Here is a 22377-nt window from a genome sequence, read left to right on the forward strand (position 1 = left end):
TCTAATGGGAAGCATCATTCCTTTTCTGCCCTGGGTTTTCCTAGGACTATTTCCGACACAGTAATGACCGTATCATTCCCTTCTTAGCCCGTGATATTTGATGAGATATRGAATGCACTACTCCAATGTCTGTGCTAATTCAGTCTGCTCAAAAGCAAAAGCCTATACATCAATGACTCACTAATCATCAGTACAGCTTGATGGTTAGATTTTCATAAATTTACCATGAATTCAGCATCCCCAAGGCTAAATTGGGTATAGCTACAGATATGTTAAAACTTTTCATGTAGGCTTTAACAACATTTATTCACTCTGACTAATCTTCTATTACTGACTGTGTTAGGGATGAATAGATCACTCATGGTTAATATACTACATGTTTGCACAATGTGATTGACACAGAATTTATAAAAACACAGTTTTTAATAACTTGAAGTTTATTGAGCATATTTTTCCCATCTCTTTTGGAGAATTTTTATTCTACATTCTGAAGAGATGTGCAACTCAGAATCCATGAAGCCAATGTGACAGCGCTAACAGGTAMTGCTTCCTTAAAACTCCTCTCTGATCTCGTTAAATCTTTTACATGTCTCATATGTGGTCAGAGAATTAACGGGATAATTCCACTTAAGCTCCTCACTTTCTTAAACAGACATACATTCTTGCTCCAGAGTCAATTCATTCATAGTTGCTACTTTATTACGGTTCTTTGTGCTTCTACCGATTTAGGGTAGTTCAAACAACATTGCTCGTTTGGGAGTGAAAAAATGCAGGTGTCATATTCAGAAAAAAGGGGAAATAAAATAAGGACAGGAAAAGGAGGAAATTAAAAGAAATAGGAAGCCTCAAGAAAACTCTGAGATGGTAAAGGTTTTTCAAATAGTTTTTTTACATATAATTTCCCACAACACATCTTTTCTGTCCTCTTCTAAGAAGTACGAGAAAAATGCTCCTATATCAATATGCCACAGTAAGTGTTCTCATCTACCGTGACTTACATGTCATAATTCAGACCCAGTTCTGCCTGAATGAGAACATGGACCTGAATTTTGTGCATCAGATCCCAAGGCCACTTTCTCTGCTTCAGGTTATACAGGCCCAGTGACAATTTAATCATCTATACAAAGGGAGACACACCAGAGGGAGAAACTAATTCCTGTACTCTTGGGATGCTTGAGAACGAAGGTTCAGTTACCTTCCAARAGCACAGAAAAGACTTTTAACCCGAGTGTCCACTTTCTAGACAGAAATCTTAACAAGAGGGTAAGGGCAATTTTATTGCCCTCTTCCAGTTTTCCATATGTTCAAGTCTCCATTGTGCAGTGCCAAAATACTAGTATTGGTAGTACTGGTAAAGACTTTTTATTGGTAAAGATCTTTTAGTACTGACTGTCATAAACACCACCATGACATAAATCATAAATACTGAGAAGCAAAAGGGAAGAAAGGAAGAATTTTCTAAATCTGGAAAACTSCATGTGCTTACTATTTTTATAAAAATGTATATCCAATAGTTCAAAAAAGCAAAATACCCTGCCACTCCAAGCTTTGCRTACTTGGTCATTAGAAGGGAGAATTATGTGTACGTTACAGAAATCTGGATTTGTTGCATTTTTCAGCACTTCACTGATCTACTGCTTCCTAGGTTAGCCTAACAGCTCGCGCAACCTACATGTCCCTGTTTTTTTAAATGTGCATTTAGAAGGGCTTTCCCAAAATGAAGTGCAAAGCTAAATACAAACAACTCTGCAAACAGCTACCAAGAAAAGCTTGCTACTTTGCACAATTTCTTTCCTCCTAGCGTTTCCCACTCACTGTGCATTCTGTCAGTAGCTGTTTTTTCTCATCAAACRTGTTTTTGTTCCTACAGTTAACATTACAACATGAGGTATTTCAGGCAAACCGCGCTACCRACGCTACCAAGTGTGATGAACTAATAGGCCTGAATATTCACGTACACGTTTGCAGACATTYCTGCTGCTGTAAAGGAATGAAGACATCCGTTAGCAAGTTACTGAAGGAACGGAAACAAGGAGAGAATCGGCAGCGACTCACCGGAGTTGGGGTCRGAGTTGCCATCAGCTTCAGTCCTCTTGTCCGGAGAGGCCTGGTCGTAGAATTCGTCCTGCGGCTGAACCAGAGGGAGAGGGTGTGAGATCAGGGTTCCACCACCCACCGGCTCGTGGTCCCCCAGACCACTGTCACTGCAGCTTTCCTGGGAGCCATCGGGGAGGTGAAATGTAACACGGCGCTGAGACTACAAAGAAGAGCACAGGACACGCTGATTAGTGCTCTTCTTTCTGCTCTCCTGACTCTTTTTCTTTTTTCTTTTTCTTCTTCTTTTTTTTTTTTTTTAACTTGTTAAATACAAATAGATTACAGGAAAAGGGGAAAAAAAAAAACAAAATGACAAACTAAACCAAGAATAACAATCATCTCATAAATACTAATTTACTGCTATTGTTATTTTTGGTTTTGTTTGTCGATTCTGGTGGGTTTTTTTTGTTTTTTTTTTAATTTTTGCTTGCCTTTGGAGCAACCCAGGGAAGATGGCAGGCAGGACAGCAAAATTTCAAATGTCTCCACATGCTCATCTATGAAGTAAGCTTCTCATAAGAAAATTATCTGTAGATATTAGCTTTCTTTCTTATGATTTTAAAAGCATAATCTATAAAAATTTATTTTGAGAAGCAGAAATCTTTGCAAACTATGCTATGAAGAGCAAAAAAATCAGAAAATGTAAAAAGTAGATAAACTTTATTATCATTGTTCATGCTGAACCCCCACCACCACTGTAGTTATATAAACCAAAACAAAATTTTCTTTGTCACCTTTCAGGAATAGAAATATATATTATATTTATATATATATATATGGATATTTAACTGATATCAGTTATCTAATATAGATATTTAGCATTGACAATATATCTGTGAAATCAGAATGGCCAGCAAAGAATTATAGAATGCAACGATGGATAAAGCCACCATCCCTTTGGTAAAAGAAATAAAAATAAAGAACAAGTACTTTGCTCAAAGCAACAGTAAACGAGAGCCAGAATTACAAATTTTCCTGAACTTCTTAGGGAAAAAAAAAAGGGGGGGGGGGGAATTTGACTCAAAAAAAGAAAAAAAGATCCASAGTGTACACTTGGTTTAGTTAAACATAATTGATTTTGAAACTCTCTCTTCTGGAGAAATAGCCTGACTTTGTGGATTGTGGCCACAGACTGATCCAGTGACTCCCCGCGAGCCGCAGAGCCGATAGCACTGCTGTGAACTGTTTAACAACAGTGACCGTGGGATTCATGAAAGGCATGTAACAGCACTTCATGGATCAGAATACTGCTCCTCTGAGGCACTGGAAACAACTAGTTCAAGAGCATCTCAAGAGAGTGGTTAAATTAAGTATATCTTTCCTCAAAACTGACTTTCAGCAGTAGGGAGCCTCAGTGATCTGCTTGGCTGGAACGAGGAAGAGATTCACAAAGTTTGCTTTAGCTTAACAACTCTGGGTTAGTGATGACTGTCTTATCAATTAATATTAACTATCTAAAGGTTAGGGGTTATGCCTAAGCTGATCATTCAAGATCTCTACACAGTCCATAGAGAAAGAAACAGGTTGCCTGGAACAGGTTGCCCAGAGAGGCTGTGAAGTCTCCTTTTCTAGAGATATTCAAAACTTGCCTGGATGCAACCCTGTCTAACATGCTCTAGGTGACCCTGCTTGAACAGAGATATTGGACTAGAGGGTCTTCAGAGGTCCCTTCCAACCTCAGCCATTCTGTGATATTGTGATTCTGTGAAGCATCACAAAGATATTGCAATAGGTATCTTACACTAGATACTTACTTTTAAGTAGTTAAAATTAAGCGATCTGTATCCCATCCAAATAACCTTCCTGAAATCAATGGAAAAAGCATCAGGCCTCAATTGTCTTTTTTTCCACCCTTTCTTTAAGATGAGAAAAAATTAGAGAGTACTGACTGTATGTTTACTTATTAAAAACTATTTGTTTATGGTAATTACTATCATTTTACTTGATGATCAATATCCTCTATCAGGCTTCTTTTTATTAATTTCCCTTGGGTGGACACAGATAGTTGATTAAGTCAATTTTGGATTACTGTGTAAGTCAGTATAGAAATAAATGCAATACTACTTGCTCTTGGCTATGATTTTGTAATTAGTATTTTGCTTTTAAGTTCCTTTCCTAGCTTTAGGTTTAGAACTCAGCTGCAGTAAAACCAGATAGATCCTCTGAAGTCACTGAGCTGAATTACTTTACATCAGGTGAAGCTCTAACTCTATATATTACAACGAAGGAAACTTTTACCTCACATTGTTACTTTTYTTTATAATCTTTTCATTCTGGCTTTGCCGCTCTGAATATGCTTTAGTATTACTAGACAATTCTTTTCTGTGAATATGAACAGAACAAGAATATGCTTAACCACACTGCTTAAAATCTCCTCTTCCTATATTTGTTTCCACTAACCCAGGTGTAAAGTTCTGCTTTTTTCAATGTAAGGATTTATAGTACTAGTAAAAACAGTAAGCAGCAGAAGAAAAGGAAATTACTATCACTGTTTTCATTGTTTTGAATTAAAAGATTGTATTAGAAAGTATGAATGACTGAGAAATTAAATTAATAAAATAAGGAGATAAAAATTTCAATTCAAGATTTTGCATACCACTTAAACTCTGTAATAAAATAGCCACATAAATAAACAGAAAATATATAATTACAAAAAAAAAAAAAAAAAAAAATCCAAAGTTTCATGAGTTATGTAGCAAAAATAATGATTTCTTTCACAAAAAAACCCTCATACCAGCCAAAATCTACTGTGAGTCTATATTGACAGGCTACAGTAAAAAGTCACAGGCCTAATACTAATACTAGAAACTCTTTAGCTGATAGTCCTATAAATTTTTAAGTTCAATAATGAAAGGATAAGGAAAAAGAAAAAAACAAGAAGCTCTGTTTGGTTATATGGCTTTCTGAGCCTCTGCCTGAGGACCCCGCAAATCACAAAGAATTATAAAAATATCTAAAGGACTCATAAACACTGATACAGTTTTTGAGATGATGAACAGACAGCATGTGGCCAGGCAAGAAACTTAAGACTAAGCCATGCCATCAAAAGCGTACGRGGAAAAAATCCTTTTTATAAAGAGAGACTTAAAGCAAATGCTTAATTTAGGCATGTCAAAACACCTGCAAAAGCAGACTGTCAATCCACTGGAGATCCAGCTGATCCAGCTAGATTAGCTGCTTACAAAAGGGGTGGGAATGCCTCCCACCAGTCTCCAAAGTGTCCAGGAGACTGAGGCAAGCTAGACTGCAAGACTGTCCTTCACTTCCAGATTCCTTAGATACATCATATGCCTAAAATAAACAGGTGCTCTAAATGTACAGTATTCACAGTACTTTCTCAAAAATCCAGTTGAATTTTCTTTCTTTTCTAGAGGATCAAGGACTGTTTTGGAAAAAAAAACCCACAATCTGCTTACACTATGTTTATATTTATATTTCACTTAACTAAGCACAGCTTTGAATTCTTTTTACTAAAAAACAGAACCAAGTTTCTCTGAGTAATGAGGTTTATAGTAGGTACAACACTGGGATCAATAATAAGAAACAATGATAATTTTAATTGTGGTATAGCATATGCAAGACTGCATACAGCATGGCATGGGGTTATGGTTCAGATAAACACCACTTGGCCAAAACTCATGTCTGAGCTCTGTGAAATATTCAGTCCTTGTTGGGGGAGAAAGAAAAAATATAATTTATGAGTTTTATTTATGTTATGAAAAACATCCAATCTTTATTTTAATCAGAAAAAAATCATATCCTTGTGATGTGAATGACAAAATTGAAAGGGAAACTCAGTTGAAACAAAATGATTTTACCTGGTCTGAATGCAATATATATTTATAATCCAAGACAATTTGACTCAATATCTTTTGATCTTGGGTTGAGTGTTAAAAACCAGGAAAACAAATGAAATCAGAGCCATTGAATCATTCTTGTAATAATCATCTACTGAGCAGATTCTATAAAGCTCAGCCAGGCAAAGCATGATTTCATACCTACAAGTGATATAGGGAAGAATTAATTCTGTATTTTAGCTGGCAATAAAGGAAGAGAATTAATTCTACATCTTAGATGATGATAAAAGGTAGCTAGATCTGGTGCTGATAAAAGGGCAGTTCAAGTGCAATAGGAACACATTTTTTTTTCAGACCAGGTTCTCAGCCAGACGATATTTTTCTTAATCATAGTAACAACAAAATCATAACAAATCAACCACACATGAAACTGGCCTAGCTACTTCTTTGTCACTACCAAAAAAACAAACTCAAAACCAGAAAAAAATTTCACCAAAACCCCAAGAAACTATAACATACCCAGCACTTTCTAACAATTGTAATTTGCTAAATTACTGGATATAAATGATAGTTGTAGTATCTTCAATGTGCCAATGGAATATCAATAAAATGCCTTTATTTTGAGCTGAGGAGAGCAGGAATACTCCTAATCTTAGTGTTCAGCTACAGAAAAGTAGAAATTGCATTTGCTATAGCATATGGCATTTTTCCTCATTACAATGTTTTATTTGGAGATACTGAAAACATTTTAAAATTACATCTTAGTCACAGCTTATATTTTTTTCTTCCATGTATTCTTCTGTCGTATTTTTCTCACTTTTGTTGTCTTGATATCAGAAATTCTAATTAAAAAAAAAAGCTAGAAATATCTGGAGTGGTTTTGTAATTTCCAAAGCTATAAACTAGACTCAAAATATAATAAGATACACCTAACACTTTATTTCCCCCAGTACTAGCTTTTTTAAATGTGTTCTGATACCAGAATTTGTAATTTTACTCCATACATATATTTTGTGATAGAAAGTGGCACAGAGAATTAAAGTTACAAACCTGAAATCCTTAATTATGCAAAAGAGTTGGTAGGAACTTTGCCTGAGTGTGGCTTTCTCCATGATGAGGTAAACCCAGTGAGATCTGAGCACTGCTTGTGAGACTGAGTGTCCTCTCTTGACCCTTTTTCCCAGGAGCCCTCGTTCAAGGGGCTCACCTAACCCTTGCAGCTAGCAGGCTGCAAATAGTTTCTTGACTCTATTTTATTGACCTGTGCGCTGTAAATCCCAAGTAKGTGAAAGACCATGGCATAGGATATTGACTGCTCAAAAAGTCCTATGGCAGATGATTTACAAGCCATGTTACAGACAAAGCTGTAATGTAGGAAGTATAAGGACTAGTTTTCAAAACTGTTCAGTGCTTTCCATTGCATTCAGGCTTCTAAAATGCATTTTACTTCCAATTATGTACCAGAATGATGGCTACTAGGCTGTAGGCAGTTATGAAATTTTCATTAAGAGAAGCTTTTGTGTGGTAAGATTGTTTTATTCTGAAAATTAGACTTTCAAGCTTCATACAATTATTGTATTGTTTTTACTAATAAGAGGTCCAAGAAATAATTATACTATTGTTCCATCTCTGAGCGTCTCGCAGTGACAGAAYTGGCAAAAGATCCTATTCACTGCTATAAAACAAGCTACAATTAGAAAACATTTATCTTGCAAAGATAACCTGCTGAATTTGAACCGAGTTGGTTCCAGAGTTTATAAAGCATGTGCTTCAGACAAAATGCCCAGTTCTCCATTCATTATAATTTTAAGGTAAGAGCCTTGATTACTGCTTTTTCCAGAAAGGCAGAAGTCACCAAACCATCTCATTCACACCAAGCAAAATTAAGCTGTGCRGAATGGGCCATATGTTTGCATATTAGAATATGCATTCAAGCATCATACAACTTCAATATATGTAAGATCTTTCTTTTCAAATATGGAAAAGACTTGCATCATCAGAAATTATCTCCCTTTTCTGTCTGAATTATTATGTCATACTTTTGTATAATGGTGATAAAAGAGCATTACAAAAGAAAAACAAAGAGGCAAAATACTTTTTGGAAACATCTTCCTCGTAGCAGAACAAAATTATTCAAAGTATTCAAAAATGAAACAAGAAAAACAATATACTTTTATGGAAAAGAACCAAAAATCTAYATATGCTGTATTTTACTGAAACTTACACCCCACTCATGAATAAAGCAGGCAGAGAAGAAACTTATTCAAATAAGATGAAAACAGTAGACAAACCCTCTAAAAAGCTTACGAAATGGTGATGAGGAAGAAGATATGGTTTGAGTACAAGTTTAAGAAAATACTGTGAAGATGCAGGAAAAAAAAACATGCTTCTTTTGAGGTCTTTTGTGGAAAATGACCGTTTGACAAAGTTTGTGCCTCTCCTGATCAAAACACAGGCTCCTGATTCATGGATTAAACATGGATATAATCTTGAGATGAGATCAAGCCTGTAAACTTGATATAAGTGGTACAAAGCTGTAGTATGGAGAAGAAGCATGAATTCTCYTTTCTTTTCCCTTCCTTAGTCAAATCACTACAAACACACTAATATCAGTTTTAAGGGGGGGGGGGAAATAAAAAATGTATTGGTCACCACCACACTTAAAATCTAATTTTAACAAGCTATAGTTAAATCCCTTCCTTTTTGATAAAGTGATCTGGGATAAGGAGATTCTTTTTGAATCTCGCACACAAATACTTGTTTGCATTTGCTCCACAGAAAGAACTGACAAGGTCTCTGAATTAACATATGGTTGTTGCACTAGTCTGCTTTTATAAATAAACAATAGTTTCTTATACATTTTTTATAAAAAAATTCTGATTCACTTAATGAAAGTCTCTTAAAATCTACTCTCTACCTTCTCTTTCCCAAGCTGGAAAGATGAATTACCAAGATACCACTCCTGGACTGCGACCTTWTTTTGAAAGTGTATTAGGTACCCTGCTGGGAGGGTACAAATCCCCTCAAATAAGGATTCATATAATTCAGCCTATAATTCAGCCCAGTGATCACTTATACCCACCTTTCTCCTTCCCGTTCCACTCAAGCTCACAAAAGGATAAGAATCAGAGAWAAAATCATTCTACTTTCTTTGCGAAAGGCTCCTAAAATCATCTTGGCTCAACTCAGCGTTATGTACACRTCGTACAATAGGTCCCCGCAATTAGCTAGGAGGGAAATGGGATTCTTCCTCTTTCATCTCGGCCACACGCAAATGAGACTCGCTAGTGCAGACCCCACAACACTCCTCCACCCAGGATCCCACCGGCCTCGTGGGACAGCCCCCATCCGTGCCCTCCCAGGACTGTCACCCGCAGAAGCAAGGTGACAGGGTGGACAAGGGCTCCAGCAGCCTCTCAGGCTAAACTAAGGAAAGGAAAAGAAAAGGGAATTCATGCTGCTGCTTCATGCTACAGCTTAATACCATGCCACGCTTCCGTACCACCTCTGCAGCTTGGGTGGTTAGTCAGGTATTCACTTATTTTTCCCTCTAAGGTAACAGTGATGACATTAATTGCAGAGCACACCAGATAATCATCAGACTTCTTCCACTCAATTCATGGTACTAAAATTCCATATAATTCAGTAAATTACACTGTAATAGATCAAGAGGAACCATAAATACTATCACCTATTAAATCTCTCCAACTGCTTAGGCCACAGGGGTAAGGAGGTGACTGGTCTTTTCTCCAGAGACAGTCAGACCTCAGCTGCAGTCTACCCATGCTCTGGGGAGGAAACCAGCACTGGGTGGCCCCAAGCACATTTAAGTGTGAGGAACAAACAGCCCCTTCGTTGGGAAGTTATTTCAATTTTGCAGTCAAACACTGAATACAGAAAGACCTGCAACCAAATCTTGTAGCTCCAGTCATCGTCTGTGGCACTAACACTTTTTTTTTTCCTTTTCTATGTAGTGACATTCTTTTAATTTATCTCATGAAACTAGTCTTTGTGCTTTACTCTTGCTTTTATCAGATTTCATTTTTTTATTGGATAATGGAAATACTGTCAAACTTATAACTAAAGACACTAAAACAGCACTACCATTTATTTTATTTCAAGGTCTGACTTCTTAATATTCAATTAGAAGGTGAATACTCCTTTTCCTAATAAGTTCTGCTATCTATCTACAATCATCTGGACTGCAAGGTAAATTTGACCTTGCTCAACTTCAGAGTTAGATAAAATATATAATAATTTATATATTATATATATATAAAATTTTATATTATACATAAAAATTTATATATAAAAAATTGTAAAAAAATATATAATAATAAATTTTCAACAATTTCAGTCTTAACAGCTCTTCCATACCACTCCTTCCCCCAAATTAATTGTCTGAAACTCAGGAAATCAGTTCTAGGCTCACAGTTAGGCAAATAATTATCTCAGATGTGTGGAAAGGTATATGGGGGGAAGAGATGGAGACTGCTGTACAGAATAAAACATAAAAGAAAATAACCAACTAACAATCGACAGCTCAGCTAATGCATTAGCAAATATTAAGTAATATTATTAACTCAAATTGCTACAAGATAGTAAACTATAATTCACTGTATTTATCAASTGTTTCTTACCAGAAACTCTAAGGAAAATGATAATTCTGAGAAGGGATTCATTAAAAATGCTATAATTTTGTATATAAGTTTTTTTAAAAAATAGTCTATGATAGTTGCCTTTTGCTGTCAATGGAGAAAAGAAGCAGCTCTAGTGAGACATTYGGGCCATCCTACAGAAAAGCATTCTAAGAATGATAGGGTAAAATGCATTCCTGAGGTATCTATATTTTACCATTGGCTACAGATGACTAAGTTAGCTTAAGACATTTAACTATCAGAACACTGAAGTCAAGAAAGATCAATCTCATTGATAACTCCATTGTTATATTCCTGGACAGCAGAGGGACATAAAATCAAATATTTTCAAATTTAAATGCCCTAAGTTAGCCTACTAGGGAGAAAAGATAGATCTTGCACTACATTTGTTAGTTTTTAGGCACCTGACTTTGGATACCAAACACCGCAAATTTTAGCTGACATTAAGCATTAGGATATAGCACCATGAAGAGATGGATCTCACTGACAACAAGACACCACACTGACTGTGAACTGCCTTATCTGTTACTCTGGCACGTTTTATTAAAAAAAGCTTACTTGCATTACTTATTTGCAGGTAAAGAATCTCATACATAAACAAGTCAGTTATAACAGAATTATATTTTATGTGATCTTTAGTCACTTAAAGATTTCAATGATCTTCAATCTATTTCTGGTTAGTCTGCTTTTGGCGATGAGCTCCTCCTAGGAAGATGCGTAATGCGCATTACAAGTGCACTCAATTGAAGAACTATCGCAGAAGCGCTATTCCAGTTATAACGATAACCAGTATAACTTCCCTACACTCTCAGAAGCTTTACATTAGTAAAAGCATGTGTTGATCAATAATGTATATGAACTATTAAAATGCAGAAACAGCTGTTGCTGAAATTTTTCAAGTTTAATTATAATAATAAATTATTCCCTGATTTACATTCCATAGAACTCATCTGGCTTCAGTAACATGAATAMGGCAATAAATTTGGGGGGATTTTATTTTACCTATAAATTTCATTTTTAAATGTGAGAAAAAATGATTGAGAATTTTTCCCATTCAAGGAATGTAGAAATTTGTAGTCTGCTTATAAAAGAAGAAAAAAGCCTATTATGATCTTATACACGACATAAAATAGTGAAAATGTTGACTGCAATATTTGTAATTATATTTATGATATCAGCATAAAATATGTTTATAGCTATTTAATGAGTTGCAGAAGTACATCATCAACTAAAGTTTGTTAATTGTAWTGAGTAATRTGGTACAACATGGTATCATGTCAATAATTGTTCTTGATATTGCATCTTATTGGCAAAGCTGACAATTACTGTGTTACAGAMATGCTGTATATTTATGCTTTCATCACTGTCAGTCACTACAGCAGAAATGCAAAGTTATGTAGTACTAGGAGCTGAAAACTTCCCAGTGATCTTTGAGAAAAACAATGAGCTGATAAAAATCCGTTTAGTATTCTCTTCCATTAGCCTTCTTTGGCATGGCATATAACCTTGGAAATCAAGCAGGCCATGGCTCTCGTGTAAAGACAGCAATCTTTTGTCTGGGAAGATGCAGCCCTCACCCTATATTAAAATTAAATGCAGGATTTGAATATTTGGTTTACAATTGTGTTATATAAGAGGAAGAAAAACATAGTTTAAAATCACCATCAAATGTCTGGCTGTTCACTAAGAAGTTCTGTGTCATTGGACTTCAAAGCCAGTCAAATTAATAAAAGAAAAAAAATTGACATCTTTTAAATGCCCCTACTCTAAAACAATCAGGACTCAYGTTGACATTGTAATGTAAATACTCACTTAATTATGTTGTTTTGAGGAAGTACAACTAACAAAAGATCATATGCTCCTGGACAAAGCAAAGATTAACACGTGCTGGAAGAGCCCTGCACTTGCACAGAGATTCCAAGGATCTCCCGTACTAGCGTGGCAGCGGAAGGGGGGCAAGAAAGGAGCCTCTCAATTTAGGGATGCTGCAGGGAGAACGGGGTATTCGAACACTGCCTCCTGAACCGGTACGAGTGTATGCAGTAGGTATCTGTCACTGACAGCTCACTGGGTTACAATTAATTCTGAGTCATCAGTCATGTCTCCTCCTGCCAGCACCGAAAGCAGAAACAGCAGCAGCACTGCCCTTTGAGGATAAGACCTTTTGCACGCGATGATTCTGGAAAGCAGCTGTACATCTATTAACACAACGGACACCAGAGCTGTCACATTAGATAAATGGATCCACCCCGGAAAAGCTGAAAGTGGACATGATTGTCAAGGATAATACGGTTAAGCTAGTGCATCCTGGGAAAGTTGTGATTTCCACAATATATTAATCTTGAAACTAATATAATTATCGCAATTGATTGCATATACAATAGCTTAATTAAAACACCTCTGGTAAAACATATCTGCATCTGTGCTAGAAAAAGAAGTAAGCAATATGGCATGGTATTTTTGCCATGAAGACCCATATCTTATTACTTGAGACACAATGCTCCTAAGAGCAGAATTCTAAACTTTCTGTATTTCTATACTGAACTGTAAACCTTTGGGCTTTTCATTTTGCATACGTAAACACAAGCTACAGGAACTGAATAAAAGAAACCCACATTTCTCCCTTAAGACTCTTCAGAGAGCAATACGTATTACCACAAATACGGACTACATTCAATCTCTTGGTGACTGAATGGGTCTTTTTGTTTTGACAGTGGGTCTTTCGTTCCAATGTCATGCTGACTATTGAATGTAAAAGGCAAGTCTTTGCTACATGAAATTAGAGTGCAAAATAAAAGATCCAAAATAAAGAGTAACTTTGTTAAGATGTTTCCTCACAGAATTTCCTGGAACTTATAAAACATGCTTCAGMAAATTAAATTATAGCGCAAAATAAAAGACACAAAATGAACAGTAACTTTGTTAGGCTGTTTCCACACAGAGATTTCTTGAAAATTGCAAAATATGCTTCAGTTGCTTAGCCAGTAAGGCAGCTGGAGCCTCATTTAGGTTCAAACGATGAAAAAAAGAAAGAGGAAAAAAATCAGGCCTTTCTTCATGGAAATCGCCTATACAGGCGAGACAGGAATACCACTGTACTATCAATACAGCATATACTCTCACAATAGCTGTGAGAGCATTTTATTGTGAGAGTAACTTATTAGAAATGTATTCTATGCTGGCCTCAAGTAGAAATAAAATGAGAGGTGACAAGAATTACTATTGTTACTATACTGCATCCAATTTTTAATATTTTCCACAAATTACATATGGCATGCTCTTGACACATTAAAAGTTATAGAGAAAACAAGAACTCTGACTATCTTGATAGTTTTAGAAAATGCTGCCAGAGCCACAGCTCCCCTTGGAACAGGCTGAAAGACAAGCTTGACAGCCAGTGTTCATATTCTGATGCTGATGATCTAACCTCATTTGTGCCAGCTGAGCTTAGTGTTGATAAACCAAACTCACACTGGTGARCTTCTGTCTTTCCTTCTCTGGACTTTGCAGGAGTCTTTGAACTTATGTCATCTGACACTACTACTGCTTAGCTTCCATTAGGAATTTATTCACTAAGTCACTCATTTGAGAATACAGACCTTCATATGATCTTGGACTAACTGAGACTTCTCCAACATTACGAGTACACAAAAATGAAGAAAGCAGGACACTGAATAGTCAGTTCCACCCTAAAGCATTTAGTGATTGGTGCATATTTTGTCTAATTTATGTACTAGCAAGTTTCTCATTTCACAGAATTTGTTGGATGCCGTCACCTTTGATCCCAAAGTTTAAAGTTGATGGTCTGACTTATGCACTTTCCACCTACAACACACAACCACTTCTGTTAACACAGATATAGCAAACACTGCTGACTTTTGAGCCCAATATTTACTAACATTTTGAGGATAATTTATATGTATTTTGCAAATGCTATTTTTTGTTAGACAAACTGGCAGGCACAAAATTTGTGTTTCATGTTTTATGCAACAATATTGACTTCAATAAAAACAATAAAAAGTTTCAAGTAATTGAAAAGTTCAAACACACACAGGCGCAAAGGAATGAAATGGCACTTTACATAAATACTATAAAGGTATATACACATGCTTCTATGTGTGTATTTTCCATAGAAAGTAAAGAAGGAGTCTGGAGAAGTCATTTAAACAAAAAAAAAAAGGTCTAAGAGTATTTCTGTTACGTCACACTTTATGGTCCACACCACATTACTAGCTAACTACAGAACAGATAGATAAAACACATTTTTGAGTTAGAATTCAAATGAATTATATATATTTCTGGAGAAATTGAACTGAGCTGGCATTGCTGTTTTGATATCAATTTCTCACACAATAAGTAGATCAGGATAACTTCTGATATGTACTACCATGACAGATGGAAGAAAATAAATGATAGTACTTTGGGACTGAAAGTGTTATCAGAGTATAGAATACATCACAGAGCTTAATGCCTGTGGAAGCCATCTTATCTCCGTCTTCACAAGTTGACAAGACACATGAAGAATGCAGCTGAAACCTCTGATCTGATCTTCAAATGTGGGCAGATCAATGATATGAAAATCTGAGAGATTCTCCACAGAAACTGCCAGTAGAGTGGTAACTGATCAAAAATGGCAGATAACCACACCTACTCCAGAGAAAATCAGCAAATGGAAACTATTTTTTAGAGAGAGAATGCACACAGGAAGAGTATGCAATAATGGTAATATCTACACGCTAGTAAAATTAATAATAATAATAAAAAAAACAGTGGAAAGAGCAACCAAACAATTTCAAGGCTGAAACTCTCCACAATAATAATAAAAAAGTATATTGACTAATAATTGTTCACACAACATTGAATTTCATTTTTTTAGAATAAAAATGGAAGAATAAAAACTTTATTCAAAGCAGTAACCTGCCACTGGAAAGATTCCCACTAATTTCAGTGGGATTAGGATTGGTCTATCATCACCTCTGCTAACACCAAAGCCAGTAAAAGTCCAAGTTCTTCTAGTCAGCTCAAGGTCAGAAGGTCAGCTTTCTGAATGTTTCTGACTTTGCTAATCTTTTTGATCTAATGTATGTTATTGAAGATACTATCTTTGGTCCTGAACACACTCATCACTCATAATCTTTTTTTTTTTTCTTTNTGCCTTGCAGTATTAGTTTGTTTTTTTTTTGTTTTGTTTTGTTTTTTCTTTTTCTTTTTTAAATGAGTGGTAAAAAGTTGTTCTATGTATATAAAAATTAAATCTGATTATGATTTCGTAAACAAGCTTTAAGTAAATTTAAATGGTCGCTTGTGTTTGACATTGGTTTGTGCTTATGTGTGCAGAATCCCGTGTTTGAATTTCTTTAAACCAAATAAATATGTATTTATATATATATATATAAAACCCCTACTGAAAAATTACGGTGCAGTTAAATGTTAGGCGAGATCAACAGTTCAGTATGAAGTAATATGCATGTTTCACTAGATGTCAAATCCTGTAGTTACTTTTCAGAAGGTAATGGAGGCTTTGCATTGCAGTAAGGATCTCCATTATACATAGGCAGAATAGCTCAAACTACTAAAGTTTCAAGCATGCACCATATTGGGTCCAGTTACATTACGGAATGGCCATAAAAATCATGCTTGGGACAGATATATTCCCTTTGCTCCTTAAAACAGCACACATTTTACTGCACAGAGGAACAGTGGCAACAGCTGTAACAAAGAAGTGGAGAAAAACAGCAGGTAGGCTAGTTAGATTAGTCCTTTTGGTATCAGATATTACTTTGGAAGAGAAAGACTTCCAAAGTGGAACTGGAAAAAAGAAGGTAAGAACAGATTTGAATAATATTGCAAAACTGTGTGTTTCCATGTGAATAGTCATAGATTATGTTTATTGTTATTGGTTTTATTGAAAGCTATACTATCTGATGATTAAGGAAATTTATTGTGTATCTAGCGCAAAAAACAGCCTAAAAGATGTATATAGAACAGATCAAAGAAACACATTGTGTGCATTCTGCAAAAGACTTGAGTGTACAGGCTTTGCTCCTAGAAAGACATGAAGTTATTTATAGTTATTTCATAGGAAAAATCACAGTTCCAATTCTCTAGAACTGAAATTAGGAACTCTCTGTATAATATACTCTGAATAGCTGTGTTAATAGCAATAGTAAAAATAACCAGAATAATTCAGCATCAAACTGTACACAGTTAACTTCATAATGAGAAGCCAAATGTTTCCCATTCTAGGAGAAAAATTGATATTGTACATGCCCTGTGTTGACAGATGGAACAGAAAGCAGGACAGATGTGCTCTAATTTCTTGATTCTTCATTTTTTTTTTTTTACTTTTTTTTTTCTCCGTAAGATGACTATCAGGCATAACAGAAACTGCTTATTCAATAACACTGGCTACAGATATTCACCAGAGCAAAGAAGCCAAATATCCTTCAGGACTTTGCCCACTAGTATCATCTCAAACTCAGTATTTAGTAACAAGCAAAATGACTAACAGCTGGCACTTTCCTTAGGAATGTCAAAACATCAACCAGGTCCAGCTTGTGCAGCCCTTGTGGAGGGCACCATCTGGAATGCTAGCCTGAATCTTGACAATTAAAATCAGGGGCCAGGTCAGACAAGTAGCATTTTAAAGAATTCATGATACTGAGTTTCTAAGCTAAACTGAAAATGACAGAGAAGCTAACACATGAGAGAATAGAAGTAGTGGTTCCCACCCAGGGGACGGAGAGTGATCATGTGATTAAAGTACAGGACATGGAGTGAGAAAAACAGCTCTGTGGCAGATTTCATGAATCAATAGAAAGTTTCCCATTAGACTCGGAATCAGATACCTGGAGTCTGATTCTTCCACGTACTCAGATATTGGCCAGCGCCCTCAGCTGCCAGTGATGTGAAACACTCACAATTTTTTTTGTTTATTGATAAGCAGGGAAGATCGCTGCCTTTTCCAGCTGGGCAAAGCAAATGTGCGGTTTGGAAAAAAATGCTCAGATAGCAAATGCTGTTCGAAGTGTAAATATTTTATTACTTTACAATTTAAGGAATGAGAAATAGCTTTATCATTTCCATTTCTCTGTAAATGCCAGCCTCTCTCTACAGGGTCAGCGGAGAAAATAGAAGAGTGGTACTGTGAAAGGTAACACTCAAATAACACAGGAAAGAATGCTGTTCCCCCACAAAATTTACAATATGATTTGAGACTGAATGAAGTAAAGACAACAAGAGAACCATGGGGAAATAACAAAAGTAGCAGTAACAGCTTTGTATGATTACTATGGTTAGCTGTGTCCTACTTGATGGATCTAAATCATTATGCTTTCTGGTTGTTTCTTGGGATATTTTGCCTGTTAAGAAAAAAATGGATTCAATTTTTCCTTTACTTCCTTCAATTATCTACTACTCTCTTCTTCAATCTCCTGCTGTTACTTTTAAGATGCTTAATTTTACTTTAAGATATTCGTATATCTCTTCGATAATTTTTAAACAGGAACAAGCAAAAATCACAAATACTCCTTCCTCTTTAGACATTTCCTTGTAATATCCTGTAGTTTTCTACCTGAAATCAGCTAAGCCGTCTTTGGGAAGATAAACACAGAAGACATCAAGCATTGGTGTAAACAAGACATTCCGTATAAACACTTCTACTACATGGTTTTGGAAATAGCTAAATGTTAGTTTCTCAATAATTATAAAAAATTCTAAGAAAAGGTCATTAAGCTGTGAAATTCAAACRTTATGTCAAAACATTTTCTGTATATTCAGAGATCACTCCTCTCACTGGGTTTTCAGATTTTCTTTACTGTCAATTATGAAGTGTCTGTCTGTCACTTTTTAAACTCAGATTTCTTCAAAGATAAAAATAATTTTTTGAGATGATATTCACTAGTAGTCCTACCAAAAACATAGAACTATTAATTTATGGAAAATTGATTGTGCACACTCACTCATACTACATGCTATAGACATTATCCAGGCCAATATACAAACATTGCTGACATTAATAATGGTGTGAAACTCCTCCTAACCTGCAACTCTAAAACTGGTTTATTCAATCCTATTTTCTGCATAAACTCAAACAGGACAAATGTGTACGTTGCACAAGCCTCAAGAATAAATACTTCAAATACAGCAATGACAATTTTCATTGGCATCAAGCACAAATAACATGTATGTTTATTTGTGATTGGGTTTAATTTCATATTGAGATGATTAATCAGGGCAAATGTCTTTACTTGMTGCTGTTTTAACTCCAAGAAATGATCTCTTCTGTTTTTATCCTCTTATAAGGATCGTTACAAAAATGGGAAACAATTAACACTGGGTTTAATGCGTGAATGCCATAGAGCTGAAGTAATTGCACTCAAGGTCTGCTAACTTTTTAATCAGGCATTTGGTTGCAAGCTGCTCACGATTGATTCTGAGAGAAGAACTAACACAATCTAGGGAGCAAAAGCAGGTGTGCCAAAAAAGCAGACACGCTGGCAAAACCAGTGAAGGAATCTAGAGGGTGAAAGAAGAAAATACTAATGGAAATTTCCTCTTAGAGACTTTTACTTGGGATCTAACTGTAACTGAATGAAATTAATTCAGGCAAACGAGCATAGAGAGATGTTTTTGACCAAAATAATTAAGAAATATAAACAGTAAAATCACAAAATCTCTTTCTAGAGAAGATTTGCCAGTTAGAACATTAGTGAGCAGAATTAATTAGACTGGAAAATTGAAATTTTCACATGCATTTTGCTTTTTWAAAAAAGAGAATTTTCTAGAATTATAATTAGAACACTTACTATTCTCAGCATCTATGCTATGTTTTGGAGAAAAGAACAAATCAACTAGATATATTTATTTCTATTCATTAAAATATGTATTTTTTTCCTTTCCCTAATATTTATTCTCCATGATTAAGAAAGTTCTAAATTCAAAAGTGCTTGTGCAACAAAGCACTTGGTGCACTTCAACTTCCATTTCTTGATGAAGACTATGGCTACAAATACACACAACTATAGATTCACAATTGTGTCAGAGGAGATCCTTGCCAGAATATCCACTTGCAGGTATATAATTCAAATGAAAAATGCATGCTTATGTCAAAGAGAGAACTTTTCAAAGTTCTCACATCTGAAAAACACCCTTCCTTTATTCATACACAAAAGTACAGCAGTAGACTACTTTAAGGATTGCCTTCAAGGAAAAAAAATCCATTTATATAACTGCATACTATTTTCAGGGTTTTATATAAAATATTCTGTCTTTGTATTTTTAACTCATCTATATACCTAATTTCAATTATTTTGGCCATAACTAAAATTCCACATAAAATGCAGGGTCTAAATAACCATATATAACAGCTCARTATTAGGATCTTGACCAAACTTTCCAAAATTTCTAAATTAAGAACAGAAAACTATATTGATAACAAGCTTCTGACTCTTGTTAATGCARTCCATGAAGCAATCTCACTTATGAACTAGTAACCATTATTCATCTTGGAAAAAACTAGGCTAAGGAAGTTGTTAGGAAGGTTCACTTGAGAGACATTTTTGAAAACTTTGTACAGACAACATCTTTAAAAAAAATAGCAAGAAACTGGATTGAGCTGATACCCAGGCACTTCTTAAGGTGAGTTCTGCAAAGTCCCAATTATTCTGCTTAGCAACATTTTCCCTGTAAAGGCTAGAAATGCATTTCCTATCCTTTAGGCAACTTTGGTGGGAAAAAAAAAAAAAAAAGAAGACTGATAAATCAGCTTCCATGCTTTGCCATTTATAATGCAAAGTAGACAAGATTTGATAAGGAATCTGTATTTTCTAGCATTCTTTCCTTTTCTTGAAGGAGTGACTCCTACCAGGTACAAGCTGTAATAATTTTCTTGGATTGAGTGTCACAGCTCACAGATGCCCACACTGAAACACTTCAACCCAACAATGTCAATTATAAACTCTTACAGAGTTTGCTGAGTACAGAAAGTACTAGGATATCAGAAGCGCTGGTTAAAACCAGTGTCCTATTTGCTTTAATAAACAGCAACATCTATTCTCAAAATTGTTCACAAAAAATAACAGCAATGTAAGCACCTTGGCCACCAGCAGAGCAAAATAGCAAGGATAGCAAGGATAAGGCAGATGACCTGAGATGGCCAGAAGCTGTCCCCTCTTTAAATGAGATGCCAATTATAGGAAGCAATAATATTCAATGGCCACTATCCCACCTTGGGATATGGAGTATGGAAGAAAAGTCACTTATCTGTGCATCAGACAACACTCCAGTGACAACTTTCTACCCTTCACCTTCCTTCTAACAGCTACTATTCAGTCACTCTACTGTCTGTTATCTGTAGGTGAACGGTTTTACAGAAATGAAAGGCAGTGGCCTGGCACAGGGCCACCCACACACTCTCACAAAAAGTCCCTTAATCATAAGGGACTTTCACATCTCTCTGATCCGGGAGCCATTCAGGATAGATGCCAGAAGGAGAAAGAACAAAGAAATTGGCATTTGAAAATTCCCCCAGTGGCTTAATAATAGTGCTGAGATGGCTTTTGCCAGATTAAACAGATATGCTCCTTTAGACTCTAAACATTGCTCTGAAACCAATTCCCCATACATTGTCCAGAGTTTAACAGGGGCTGGGATACCGACAATCAAACTTTGAAGTGATTCTTCAAATTCCGGTGGCGCTGGCTGTGGGAGACAGCTAGGATATTCAGGTCTTTCCAGGCCAAGGAGAGAAAGGGCAGTCTGGTTTCTTTGCAATTGTTGTCTTTAAAGGACTGGGACAAAGCATTTTCAACACAACAGCTTATTTCTAAGATGCTTAAAAGTAAGAGATAGATGTGGGAGGGCGGTGAACTAGCTGATGTTTTTGAACGGTGTCTACATGCAGTGCAACACTGACACATTAGGAGGACACTACCAAAGCTGTAATATGTTAGTGAAGCCTGCTAGGGTAAGGATCATCCTTCACTTGCCATTTTGTTTTGAAGTGACAGGAAAGTTACTGGCAATAGAGAATTTCAAGATGAGGATTCCATCGGATGCTCACATGAAGCATCATTGTATGCAGCCATTTAAGTGATGCCAATAATAGAGCCACAGCTCTATAGGCAGAAAAATCTTTTAAAAATCTTGTACAGAACTATATTTTGAAAGTGGTTAATGCTTCAGCTTCCTACATGGTAATGCTCACCTGCATAATTCCTCTGAGATACACTCCAATGATAAAAGGGCGCATCTGCCTATCTAAGTTCATTCAGTTGAACACTCAGAAGGATCACTTTCTTCTGCTGTTTCTAGTACTTGGGTTAATTTCGTTACACTCTAAGATATTCATCATAAAGAAATATCAGGATATCAAAATGCAATGTAATACTTAATTCCAGTCCACTTATATGGGTGAATCAAATTAATGCCAATCTGGCAATTTGCTGTGAGTGAATATATTTACTCCTTCCAGGCCCTTATCAGCTTCTGCAGAATATAAGCTAATATATATATATTAGCAAATATATATATATAAAGTAAAACAAAGTCTCTGAGTTATAAACTGAATGAAACCAATACAGTGCTCTCTTCCTAAATCAGCAGACAGACAGCTGAAGTGTCACTGTTGTAACCCAAAGATTTGACAGGCTGCTGCAGAGTTAAAACAGACAACAATCTTTTGTCACATTTTCCTGCTGCTATTCAAAACCCTCTGAGCAGTAGGAGACTGACGAAAAGCACGTTAATTTTACTCCACAGCAGTTTAGACTGTGGAAGACTGTAGAAAGTAAACATTATAAGACTGTTTCATTCCTGCAAAATGC

At 35.7% G+C, this 22377-nt stretch overlaps 1 protein-coding gene across 2 annotated transcripts in view; it reads right to left on the reverse strand.

The window, feature by feature from the left end:
* PCDH9 (protocadherin 9) overlaps nucleotides 1–22377 on the reverse strand; it is a 673230-nt gene that overhangs the window by 232392 nt on the left and 418461 nt on the right. The window contains exon 3 of one of the 2 annotated variants that reach the window (XM_085309488.1): nucleotides 2056–2131. In XM_085309488.1, coding sequence (XP_085165614.1) covers nucleotides 2056–2131 — 76 coding nt within the window. Of the gene's footprint in view, nucleotides 1–2055; nucleotides 2258–22377 lie in introns of both variants that reach the window. The other variant, XM_085309486.1, reaches the window with a different exon arrangement.

This window comes from Rhea americana, unplaced genomic scaffold (genome assembly GCF_003343005.1).
Source record: "Rhea americana isolate MKP2758 unplaced genomic scaffold, rheAme1 scaffold_3, whole genome shotgun sequence".
In the NCBI taxonomy this organism is placed as follows: Eukaryota; Metazoa; Chordata; class Aves; order Rheiformes; family Rheidae; genus Rhea; species Rhea americana.